Source organism: Clavelina lepadiformis, chromosome 6 (genome assembly GCF_947623445.1).
Source record: "Clavelina lepadiformis chromosome 6, kaClaLepa1.1, whole genome shotgun sequence".
NCBI classification, from domain to species: Eukaryota; Metazoa; Chordata; class Ascidiacea; order Aplousobranchia; family Clavelinidae; genus Clavelina; species Clavelina lepadiformis.
The window spans coordinates 8600090-8613478 of NC_135245.1; the positions used below are offsets into that span (position 1 = coordinate 8600090).

The window sequence follows — 13389 nt, forward strand, 5'->3', positions numbered from 1 at the left end:
AATTAAAATGTGTTTTGCACCTCTAAAATCCGGAAATATAAAGAAATTTTATACAGTAGAATTCGCCTATATCGACACTTTTTCGCTGGTTCACATGTATATAATAATATAAAACTTGAGGAATGAGATTAGCCTACTACTAAAAATCGTGAATTTTACTTTCACCCAATATATAAAGAATATGTTGGAAGTATTGATGAATATATTGCTCATGCCATAACACAAGTTCTAACATTAGGTTTTTAAATGAAGATGGATATTTCAAAATGACTGCTGCTGATGATTGGAAATTTATTTTCGTTCATAATTTCATTTGGGAATGTTTTCATTAATTACTCAATCATAAAAGATTAGAAAACCTACGCATATTAACAAAAGTATGGGCGTTGAGCAAAATGAATCAAATCATATTTCAATAAAATTTTCTGGAAACACATGTATAAATTAGGCTATGTTTCACCATATTCTGTAAGGTAAAACATTACTTTATACTACTTTCCAAGTTAGATATATCGTGTAACGCTATACCGTCGTCACGCCTGGTGCCGGTTTAATGTGCTCAGATTTTTTAAGTGAAGAATCAGCCGTGTGGCGATATTTTGTACACGTTGCAGACGGGTCAGCATCTGATGTGGTAAGCCATAGAGTAGAGCATTGCAATAACCGAGACGCAATGTAACCAGCACGTGAACAAGAGTTTCGCAGGATTTCGCCGACAGATTACGACGAACGTTGTCAACTTGTTTGGACCTTGAAAGAGACAAATCCAAATCTTTTTAACATAGGGAGGTGGGCTAAGGTTTAGCAAAGTTCCACTTTGAGAATATGGAAATCGTATTCTGGGCGAGAGTAAAAAAGAAAAACTTTGACATTTAAACGTTACAAAAATCAATTAAAATTTTGTTTTATAAATTCTATTAATGATTCATACGTGGGCTACTGTCCAATTTTGATCTACCAAGTTTATGCTGAATGGGACAAAAAAGTCATTTTTTATTTGTAAGTCGCTGAATAAGTAAGAATAATTTTAGCAAAGAAATTTTTCACCCAGTGGGTAGCGGGCCTACCGGTTTTATATTTATTTGCGCATAATTAAAAAATTGAAAACCTTTGAAATTACCCTTAAGTTTAACCTGCATGCTCCCCTACGGGAAACACTGATCCAGATCTCTGCACACATCTCTAAATGGATATGCCACAAAAATTGCCACAAATAAAATAGCTGGAAATTATTTTTAATTGACAAAACCTCTGCTAAAGTATACGACTAGATCAGGAAATAGGAAAAATTCAAGTTGGAAAAGTACATGCAAATCTATAAAACGGACACGAAATCTATAAATCTACATTTCAGAGCGACCAGTGCGTTTAGCAAAACAAAAAAACAAAGAATGGTTGCTCGAGCGGCGAAATTAACTTGTAGGTCTATATTAACAGCAGACATCAAAATTTAGTGAAAAGGACTTGCTTGAAAGGTTGCAGCTAAATGTGGTACACTGGACGGGCTGCCATCAAAGACTTTTTTGTCATCGCTTGAGAACTTACAGTCTGCAATGAATAGTACAATCAAACAGAAACAACTGTAAAGATAGAACGCCAAAAACTTGTTTTAATATAAATTAAACCGCTTACATTCAAATACGTTAAACATTCCGACATGAAATGACCAAACGGGCACGTGTTAATTCTCTCGTTAGCGCTGTGCTGGTAATTTCATCAGTAACAAATTTAATATAACTATGCAATTTTACCATCATCCGTGGATAGAAATGATTCCGGCGATGAGGTAGACGATATAGAAGTTGTACCGTTAGGCATCGTGATCACACTCAAACTTACACGACGTCTGTGCGAAATATTATTTTCGCATGCTTTTGGGTCTGACATACAAGCCCCTCGTGGTATGTGAACACCAGACTTTTCCAAGTAGGAACATAAATAATACTTTGAGTCAACAGCATTAGTTGGAGTTGCTTTAAATGAGCGATGTGCCTTCACCGCATTTGAAGAAAATGATACCGAGTGGGTTGCATTAGACGGTAAAACAGAAATCACAGGCTCAATAGTAGTATTTAAACATGCATCCATTTGTGACATGGCAGGTTGTCGCGAAATGTTATCCACTTCAGGCCTGAATAACCCAGAAACTAAGGCAGCTTCCGCGACCGGTGAGTTAGCGAGCAAATTTGTAGAAACCCATTCTTTTTTGTGGGAAAAATTGTCTCTGTACAACAAACTTTCCGGTTCCGGGGTTAACTGTAATAGAATGTAGAAAAGCGTGTACTGAACAAATAAACAGAAATTCAAACTGATAGATGAATGAAACTTCTTTGCTTAATTACAGCACATGATGAAAGATAGTTTACAGTTTACACAAGCAAGATCTTATGCAATGATGACCTACCGCTTTTTGATCTTCAAACTTATAACTCTTCTCAATACTATTCAAAGAACCACCATTGTTACTTTCAGAAGGGCTATTGCTCAATGATTTGAGAGAAAATGACAAAGGTCCATCTGTCATATTTTCGGTAATCAGCTGGTTAACGCAAGGTTTTTATACTGCAACTATCATGTAAATAAAACTGCAGAATCTAAAAAAATATACACACGTTGCATATGATTTCGCAACACCAACATCTTCTTAATGCCAAAGCCTTTGACAACAAGAACCGCAGATAGAGCACGTAGCATTGCTTCGCAAGATCGAAATCCATGTCGTTCAGCATCAAGCGATTCATGGTATAAAGCTCGGTATTCTTGATTGAATTCTCTGCAAAATTATAACACATATACCACAGAGTTATAAACTTTCATTCTGACAGTATGTCTATGATTGTATTCATCATGAATAGTATTGATGATCTTACCCAAGAGTCATGGAACCACCATTTTCCAGCAAAATGTTCCTCACCCGTCTTGCACGTTGGTAAATTGGCTTGAGACTTATTAGAAGAGTACTGTCACATTCTTCCAACTACAGATAGAGCCGGGAATCAGTAACACAAAAAATGTACAAAACATTAATTAATTTAGGCTAGCTAAAAACAAATGTACCTTGGCCACACCACACAAAGCTTTGCAAACAACATCAGCAAGTGAAAGAAACCCATATTCATTGGGAGTTATATTTTCATTATATCTACAAAACAGAAGGTAGAGGAAGGGTCTTAAAGGGAAAGGAGGTACTTTATATCGCAAAAACAAACACAGTTCTGCATTTCCAGTGGTGACTTGTATTAAATCATTCATGTCCGATAGTACCAATAGTGAACAATTTGGTTGTGTTCATGAATACTTCTGACCAATCTGCCATTAATCCTAGTTGGCTAGATGTTACAGTGGATAAAGTGTCTGACTTGCAATTAAGTAAACTTGGTTCTGAGTTAATTAGTTTGGAATTTTTTCACTTCAAGTGTAAATATTGGAATACCATAGCCACTTATTCTGTCAGTTATGTCATGACCTTATGTATTAGAGCTCAGGCTTGTAATCAAGTAATTTTTTTCTGACTTGAGTCAATTCGAGTCGGTTTAAATTGTGATTCAAGTTAAGTTAAGTTAAGTTAAGTTAATGCCTTTCACCTAAAAACTATTAAGGCAACATTATGCGCTTCATCAATTTGTACACTATAATGTCATGGCTGTCTACAAATTAATCGTGTTGGTAGTTTTTACTGAGAGTTGTTATTTTTTTAGAACAATACACAGCTTGTAACATAAAGTTGACTTTCTTGCCTACAAAATCGTCATGAAGTCAAGTCAAGTCATTTAGAACCTTTTCATTTAGAGTAATCAAAAACGTGACTCGAACAGACTTGAGTGAAGCCAAGTCAATGACTCGAGTCATTACAACACTGCGGAGCTAGACCAATAGTCTTGCTTTGGTAAAATCCAGCTCCAAAACACAATTCAACCGCAGTTTATTAATAATAACTTATGTAAATACTTATGTACACAACAAATGTAAAAAATTAAAATAACAAAGCATGAATACATAATGACATTATTATAGATTTAACCTATCACAGAATTAAATATTGAAATAATTTTACACTAAACAACCTGCTCCAGTATAGTTGGTGCAGTTGGCAAAGATCAACACACTCAATGGAAACGTCAAGCAAAAGGACAAGTAGTTGAGCACAGAGTAACCGAATAGGCTTTCTTTCCGATTGTTTCACAAACAGTTCGCCATTCATTCCTTTCACAAGCTAGGAAAAATCGAAATAATCAATCTTTCTGAATACCACACATACCGTTTGTACAGCTTTAAATTTCTCTATGCAATCCGTATTTCTGTAGTCATACCGGTCACCTTAACAGCATGAGGTAACATCCCGATGAGAGATTCAATACTGCAGCAATTATAATATCTGGGCACAAGTGCTATACCATATTTGCGAGAAAACAAGGACTGAAGACGATTTAGTGGAATACCCATGTCATCTACAATGTTTTCCAAGTGTTGGTGGCGCAAAAGTCCCAATATTTGTGACGTTAAAACTTTCAGTTGCACCTCTTTTGTCAGTTGCAAATATTTTTCTGTACCTTCTTCAACTGTCTAAAGTAAAAAATGTCAGATTTTCAAAATGGACAAGAGATGCACATCCACATATCATATAATATTAAAACTCAGTTGAAAAAGGGTGTATATCACACCCTGTTGGCTGGCTAGTGTAATAGTTAGAGCACTGGCCTTGATACTAACCGATTGCCCAATGTACAACTTTGGTTCGATCAGAATCTGTATTCTCAGACTGAAGAAAACCTTTGCAAAATTCAAACTTGTCTGTTTGGCAAGCTTATCTTTGTGCATTTTTGGACGAATGCATTTTTTGTTGGTTGGTTTACTTTTTCATATTATTGCCCAAATTTCGAACTCTTCATCAGGACCACTGAAATGGAGCAAGTGCTCTTAAAGCATTGCAAGTGAAGACACCAGTAGTGACAAAGGGCATCGAACCAAAGTTCACAGCATTGGGAGCATGGTGTTCTATTTTTGATCCAACTAACTAAAACTTTGTTCTGGTGAAAATGTCCATTAATAAGAAAATATAAATCTACCGAAATCACACAAAAGCTGGGGGTTCAATTGATAAGTAACCCATTACTGAGCTTAAGTGTTGCATTGATTTTCTTCAGTCCAACAACAAAATCTAATTATACGAGAGCTATGTAATCGCATAAAAAGAAGTAATTTGTAATATACTGGTAAATTTGGTACAGATAAATGCTTCACAAGTACAATTCTATCCACTCCGCCAAATATTTACCTGCACAATAGTTGACAAAGACTCAAACAAATCAATCAGTTTGTTAAATCCGTAATTTGATAACTTGCACTGGCGACCAAAGTGACGATGATAAGTAGGTACAAAATCGGTAAAGGACATTCTACACCTTTGTTGAGTTTTCAAGATTTCAATAACTTCATAAGAAAATTGTGTTGTACGAAGAATCTCATCCAATGTGCGTTCTTCATATAAGATAGTAAAAAATTTAGTAGCCATGCAAAAAATCAGGAAATGCCACAAAATAGTGTCATTATAAACCATTATAACCACAGTATTACTCTTAAAAAACTAAATGCGGCATCCTCCAAACAATAGCTTCCAATTGCATTGTATACGAAACCATCAAGTTAATGAAAAAGCAGTTCATTTTATCCAAAGCTTAGAACTAACACATAGTTTCACTTGAAATACCTCTTGCAGGTAGTGACATGACAACATTGTCTCCTGCTCCAGAAATACATATATTCCCATCAGGTATATCATCCAGCAAATCTGATAGAACATTCACTCCAAAATCATACAAGTTCCATGGCCGGTTAAACATTCTAAAAATAACAAACATATTTACTTACACTGTTAACCTACGTAGTAATGACAACCATACTTTTATACTTACTTATGATACATGTCTGGAAGCTGGGCAACAAGCATGGCTCTGTCTGGAGCTGTTTTTAATATTTTAATAATTTCTTGAGTAAATCTTTTTACTTGTGCTCGATGTGTCAAAGTTATCAGGCGATCTTCAGATGAACTGCCTAAAACCTGTATAGCATATGAAGTTCTTGCATTTGATGTTCTTACATTTTCACACTGAACTAATAAAATGCAATGAATTAGAAATTAAATTCAAATTTTCAAAGGACAACGTGTAGCCAATAATCAAATTCTTCTACTAAAGAGATAAAAAAATTCTTTTACACGTCACATTGCCTTTAGAACGTGAAGCCATTTTAAATAAACTATAGGATTTAGTTTTTAAAGATGATCTGTGAGTACAATACCATTAATGAGAATAACCTATATCAGACAAACAGTATAGCTAAGGCTGCAAGATGCTTCACAGTTTGTTTTACTCATTGTTCTGTCATAAAGTCGTTTCATTAGATAATCAAATAATCGATTGCCAGTAAAACGAGGTACGAATACAATCCAGGAAGCACTGTACTTCAAATTATTGTCTGGAAGAATGTTTTTATGATGCCAAAAGAAATATCTGAAACATAAGACATTTACCTAAAATTTTGCTGTACTTAGAGTTTAATATTTGTAAAAACAATGAAAATACACTTTGAAAGTTATTTGTTAAATTGAATTGTTGCTTCATTCTGTAATATAACATGGAAAACATTTCAAGATGGTTGTTTGGCAGGCCTGCAAAACTCAAAATCGTACATGGGCCGCAACAACAAAAACTAGTTTTCGCGGGCTGCTTACTAACGGTAATGTAACCAATGTAACGTGTATACAATGCAATATAGTCGAATAAGAGATATCACCGAGTTAGGAAAAAAGGAAATTAACTGCCTAAAAGGTCACCTTCGAAGGAATGTACTACCAATATCGAATTATTACAGCAACAAAGTGAGATCATGTAATACACAAGAAAATCCGCACTTATTTAAAATCAAAGTAATAAACTGAAAAATGTTATTATATTGTGGGCCACATTAAAAGGTTGTGCGGGCTGTATGATGTATGGTGTCATAATCTTTATTCTTACACTGAGGAAAGTCTTTGCACAACTTAAAATCTGCGATGATCTCTCATCGCTTGAGCTCCAGTTACTGGGCTAATCTTTGTGGACATTCCGATAAATACACACATTTTTTCTTTAGTTTTTTAAATTTTTTTGTTCAAGAATATTGAAGGCCTAAACATAACCCTCACGGTGCTGGGACATCTCTGTCATTAAGCTTTCATGAATGGACATTACAAGTTTTCTCCTGCATTTAAACTGTGCGGTAAACTTGCTGTGCCTGCTTTGTTTTCGCTGTTGATACCTTGGAAACATATTGCGTTTTGCATGCAAAAAACATTAAAATTTTCAAGCTGTTCCAAAAAACTGGCTTAAAACAAGATCTATAAAAATGCAAAGTTTTGAAACGTTGATATTGTTTGGACGACACGTTGGAAACGCAAATTTGAAATCCATGCCATTTTATACAGAAAGTTTGGAAATGCTGTTGAAAACCTTACTGTTTTGAACAACAATTTTCACATTTGTTCTGAAACCAGTTTTAAAACATTCTGTCAGAACTTTGACATTAACTTGAACAATGCAAACGAAATAATATCAGAGCTTTAGCAACTAAATGAGAATTTTTATGTGGTTAATATATAATTCTTCCAAAGAACGAAGCTCCACTTAGACCCAGCTCTTAGGAATACGCCCACTTAAATATTTCTTATAGTCTTTCCGGTAATTGAAACTGTTCATTGGGGTCACTAAACAAGGGCAAGCGTTCTTCATATCCTGCTCAAGGGTATTACAATGGTAGCACAACTGGGAATCGTACCCGGGTTGCACTATTACAAGCCAAGTGCTCTAAATGCTTCGCCACCAAAAACGACAACCGGCGCCTAATCCATAGCTGCCAGCTTCCTTTAACAGCGCACACTGGAGAGGTGGATCATCAAATCCGGATCTAATTTTGTTGAGTGATCAAATTGCCAATAGCTGTGTGAAATCTACATTGTATTCAATCCCACATACCCTACATCGCCTTCTATGCCTCGTTAAGATAGCTATTACTCTACACACCATCAGATTCAAAAGACGATGATTTAATTTCAAAAACTGGTAAGTTTTCTATAGACCTTAACTCATTTGTTGGCAAGTTGAAGGATTCAACGGACCATCACCCCAACTTCTTAAAAGCTGTACACAGATTTTCGAGGCAAAACATTTAAGAGATGCCATTCCAGCTACACGGAAAAATTTCAAACTGATCTTTTTTTCATAAAGTACAGCTGAAGCAGATGTAAACATGATGTTTGGTTTCCGAACGATGAAGAACAATGTAGCAAGAGAAATACCATATCAAAGCGAGTCACCTTGATCGAAAAACCAATCGAGTGCACGGTTGAGTAAATTGCACATCAACTTCTACTCAATGGAAAAAAGCAGCATAACTAATATATGGTAATTGAAACCCTGATTAACGAGGCCAAATAAAAGAAAAACGAGCTCGAACAGCCCATTCTCCTTACAAAAACTTGCGACTAGAGTAATAACACTGATACAAGGCAAAGCTGCTGGGATAGCTAGCATCTGTGCTAAACAAAAGAAAAGGTTAGGCCCCAAAACCTGGCTATTGGCTTTAAAGGCTTTTTAAGATCTGTCTTGACACCAACCATATCCCAAAGCTGTGCAGGAAAAGGCATGGATGGCAAAAACAAAACAGACAGTTAGTTAAGACTTCTTAACATTTGTCTCAAGACTAACCACATCCCAAAGCTGTAGGAAATGGCTAAAATAAAAGTCATAATAAAGCCAGTGAAAGATCCATCTCATCCTATAAGCTTCATACCCATTTATTTGCTGTAATATCTCTAATTGTCTTTTTGTATTTTTGTCTCTGGCAATATCATACAAGTGCCCACAATCCACCGAAGTACAGTAACTGTAGCCTACAGTAATAAAAGAATCTCGTAACGGAAACAGTAAAGCGAATAAGAAATTTACAAAAATAATTAAATTTATAGAAATTAAATTTGTTTTATGACCCCAAATGGGGTCGTGACCCACAGTTTAAGAAGTCCTGCCCTATACGACATGTACACTAAAGACCAGTTGGTCCAACCAGGAAAATTGGGCATCTTATAAGCTGACAACTAGTGCATAGCTTTCATATAACATAGAATGTGGTATAACAAAGGATTTAGGTTCGAGATATCACACTACAAAGCCCAGCATTGGCTGAGCTTTCATCGTACTGTGAAAAACACGTACTAATGGGAAAAAATCCTATGAACCAATCCCTCCAAAATCCAAATTTCTGCATTTCATCTAAGATCAAATGATGTAACATAAACACTTGATGTGTTTTAGGATGGTAGAACTAAACTATTGCACTGAATCACACCAACATACTTGGGCGAAAAGTCAGAGCTAAACAGTGCACATTAAGAAAGTATTTCAAAAGATATAACATTATACACAAATTGAGAAATTCCAAGTAGAGTGCATATCCAACAACAATACACTTCACTGCCTTAGCTTTATACTAGTCAACTGCGGAGTATACCAGCCTGGTTTGGAAACACTCAGCGTATGCCAAGAAGCTCAGCATGTGCCAAATTGAAAAAGATTCAGATTTTTGAGTAAACAAATAATAAATTTTAGAGAGTGACTATTTCACTGAAAGTAGGTCACGCAGCCCGCAGTTTAAGGAAAGGCGGTTAGGTTAGGAGAATTGGTATGCAAAACCCTGATTTTAGTGATTCAGGGATCAATTAAAGTACTTTAGATTAGGCGTAGGTTTCTATGCTATAACATTTAAGTTAGGTTAACAAGAAACTGTGAAAAATAGCTTTGAATGACAATTTTTTCTGGTGAAATAATGACAGCCTAAAATCTAAGATTTGTATGAATCTGTCAAATTAGCCCATTGCACTTGATGAAAGTTCTTGACGAGCAAAGGAATCATGCTTAAAGTTGTTGACTCCCTGATGTATGACTCCATGAAATCATCTTAATTTTTGCATATTTGAAATAACAAATCACTTGCAAACATTTCACTGTTTTTAACAACCTAACAAGTGGAAACTTCATCACGTTGTTTTTGTTTTTTAGTTTCTTTGCATTTAATTTTCTGCAAATAAAGTTTTCTAACGCAAGTTCCCTTGTCTTATCTTATTTTATTAAACCTGTTGTATCAAAGATTATGACACAACACAGAGATTGCCATGCAAGTAGCAAGTGTCTCTGTGTTTACCGAATCAGTTTTTGAGTTGTGATGTAACAATTGCTTTTTGGATTACATATCTAGGCATCGTTAAGGAAAGATTTCCATTTTCTTCAAAAAGTATTAATGATTAATGAGCACCATACTCAACAAAACATGTTACCACTGGTAACCAACAACCCTTGTCGATTTGCATGTGGTCTTATACTCTGGGTATACTTTAACCTAAGTGGATTCAAACCCAGGACGGCCCAATCAACATCTCAGGGTTTAATAAATCTTCGGTTGAAATGTCTGGAAATTCTTTGTTTGTTAGTTAAATTTTTCTGGTTTTAACATTATCATCGATCGTCTGTGGCAATGAGGTTAGTCATTTACATAAATAATAATTATTAGCAGTCCGAGAATTGATCCCTAGGGTATCCATGTTCTAATTATGCATTGGTTTGATCACAGTAGTTTTCTGTCGAATTTGCAAATAACTTTGGAACCAATTTAGTGTGATGCCTCTGATGCTATAATGGTGTAGTTTAGTGCAGGGTGGTCCACTGCCAGTATTAACGGCCACATTAAGGTTTGAGGACAATATTGCAGGTCACAAATCTGAGCAAAGGACTGAATATACAGATCTAATCGGCTTAATGTTTTACCGCATGAGTAATAATGCACTTTTTGATACTTTCTAATTGTTGTGACTGAATCTGCAACAAACAGGAATTATCATTGCATGTGTGTGTCACACAATTCTGTGAAGTTAGCCGTAAAAAAAGCGTTGTTACCGGTACTCCATACTTATCACATACTGATTTGCACTTTAATGATGTGATTCTTATCTTGGCCTGTGGGCTAACCTAATGCATTAAACTAAAACGTAGTTGTATTTTAACAAACTGCTGATTTTGCACTGGAAAATACGGTGTAATGAAAGTGTTCGTGGACTGCACAAAATCTGTACACAGGCTGAATGCTGCCAGCGTTTGATCCACCCTGGTTTAGTTAGTAATATATGGTAATGTATAGTATCGAAGGCTTTTGGAAAGTCCAGGAAAATGTCAAGTACAGTCTTTATTTTCAAATGAGTTTCATAATCTATCAGTGTGGCAGGATAGTGGCGGGCATGAAAAGTAAATTGCTTGTTATCGTAGTTTGTGATTGTTGAAAAAATTGCAACTCTGGAGAAAAATAAAGAATCATGGCCGAGACTAAATCGTCTGAAAACTTTCTTTAGCTCACGGAATAAAATTTGATGCTTCCTACATGATACCATAATACATTTTAAGCAACAAACTGAACCACAGTTAATTTTGCTGCGGTGTGTCTTAAATACAGTAGACTAGTGTTATGGCATAAAACTAATACAAACCTGAATAACATGGGGTACTTGTAAAAGTATGTCGTCTAAATCACATAAACCACCAATCTGAAGTTGATGACCATAATATTGCTCATACAAGGAGCTAAACTCTCGATAGGGCAAGCAGCATGAAGAGTAGTTCTAAAAATAGAGAACACTTTGTAATTGAAGTTCTTGCACGACACTACAAAGGGCTTAATATAATAACACCTACTTTTAATAGATCAATCAGCTCTTTTGAAATATTTACAATGTTTGCGGTTTTTGACCTTGAAGTTGATGAAGCTTCGCTTGCTGTATCAGATCCTGCTTAATTAGAACGGTAGAAATAATTTCGTGATTTGACGTGACTAAAAAAGTGAAGTTGTAAGTACTTTACAATACAATAAACAGTAACATTATACAAGATATTGAATACTATCATCCAATGTACTGCAAAATATAACTACACCATAAATCTAACCATTATCACTGTGAGCTTGTGACCAAACCACGGCTTTTATATATCCATGAACAATCTGAACACCCGGTACATAAGAAATCTCATGTTCGACATAAACTCCTCCAGCATCACCCTGTTTTTAAAATTCAAAACTTTAATGAAAGCTCTAAAACGTAATGAAAACAAACCAACATCAGAAGAGGAAGAACAAACAAAGTTTATGGTATTGCTCTTTATAAGAATAAAACATTTACAAAGGAGAGTTACAGTGCAAATAGCTTAACAGAGCAGTTTCAGCTGAAACGGAACAGTGATTTTCTCTCTAAAAATTTGTTGCTTGTTAGAGCAGTTTGAGACATTATGACACACATTTGACATGCGGGTAACATGTTTTGTTTTCTTTCAACTTGAAAAATAATTATTTAGAGAGAGTGAAACATCTTATTGTACAAGCAGTATGAAGCAATTCCTAGGAAAAAGCAGTTAAGCGAAAGGGGAACCAGGAAAGAGTCAACAATACCAATCCAACCAGGACCGACTTGTGTATAAGTTTGTTTGGATGACACCTCACTTGTTTTGCCAGTGACTTCTTGTATGGGAGAGCTGCAGTCTGAGAAAGTTCTCTTACTCATCAACAATTGTAGTGCACATAAGCAGCAGTGCTGAAAGTGATGTTTCTATCATATAACACAACATTGATTTTCTAACCATTATACCAAGGATTTAGTCTTTGCAATATCATCAAAATATGATGGAAAAGATCCTGGATGTCATGCCAAAGGAACTAACCACAAATGCTCATGTCATAACAAACAAGATCACTTTGCTTGATTATATTCAGTACACAGATCAGGTTTAGAGAGCGGTAAAGAAGGAAAAAGTGGTCACATTATCTGAAGACAATAAACGAAGAATTTTGTATGAAAAAAATCGGGACCGAAACAAAATGGTGATATAAAAGAATTCTACTGTAACCTTATTCCAAAGTAAAGTGAATTATCATTTTGTTTAAAGTTGAAGTTATGAGGTTTAACCAGAGATGTGCATGAGCGAACTCTTACTTTTTAGGAGTGATCTCGAGAGCATCTCTGTTTTATGGAACTTTGTAATGAAACCACGACTGTACTCTTTTTTAGGAGTTATTCGCTATTATTCGCAACAAAGGTGTTATAATTTGCTTCTTGTTTCAGTTATTTTTATAGCTTAATTGATATATGCTTTGAAAGTACTGTTGCGTGTAAATTGAAGTTTAATTACATAATTTACGTGACCATAAGTAATTACAAAATTTTCATGTAACCGAGCATTGTATTACGGTAATGTTGTGATATCACTGTTGTTTAGTTACAAAGAAGGTTAACGTCACAAGTAGTTGCTTAATATTTAGTTA

General features: G+C 35.2%; 1 protein-coding gene across 3 annotated transcripts in view; it reads right to left on the minus strand.

Moving 5' to 3' along the window:
* Nucleotides 1–1219: 1219 nt before the first annotated feature.
* The window catches only part of LOC143461541 (meiosis regulator and mRNA stability factor 1-like), a 53505-nt gene continuing 41335 nt past the window's right edge, over nucleotides 1220–13389 (minus strand). For 2 of the 3 annotated variants that reach the window (XM_076959276.1, XM_076959278.1), the window contains 14 exons: nucleotides 12021–12132; nucleotides 11772–11866; nucleotides 11567–11698; nucleotides 5913–6058; nucleotides 5708–5841; nucleotides 5276–5478; nucleotides 4318–4563; nucleotides 4065–4213; nucleotides 3058–3142; nucleotides 2871–2977; nucleotides 2613–2773; nucleotides 2405–2517; nucleotides 1752–2256; nucleotides 1220–1548 (listed from right to left, as the gene is read on the minus strand). In XM_076959276.1, coding sequence (XP_076815391.1) covers nucleotides 1451–1548; nucleotides 1752–2256; nucleotides 2405–2517; nucleotides 2613–2773; nucleotides 2871–2977; nucleotides 3058–3142; nucleotides 4065–4213; nucleotides 4318–4563; nucleotides 5276–5478; nucleotides 5708–5841; nucleotides 5913–6058; nucleotides 11567–11698; nucleotides 11772–11866; nucleotides 12021–12132 — 2286 coding nt within the window. In that variant the 3' untranslated portion in view covers nucleotides 1220–1450. The remainder of the gene's footprint in view (nucleotides 1549–1751; nucleotides 2257–2404; nucleotides 2518–2612; nucleotides 2774–2870; nucleotides 2978–3057; nucleotides 3143–4064; nucleotides 4214–4317; nucleotides 4564–5275; nucleotides 5479–5707; nucleotides 5842–5912; nucleotides 6059–11566; nucleotides 11699–11771; nucleotides 11867–12020; nucleotides 12133–13389) is intronic. The other variant, XM_076959277.1, reaches the window with a different exon arrangement.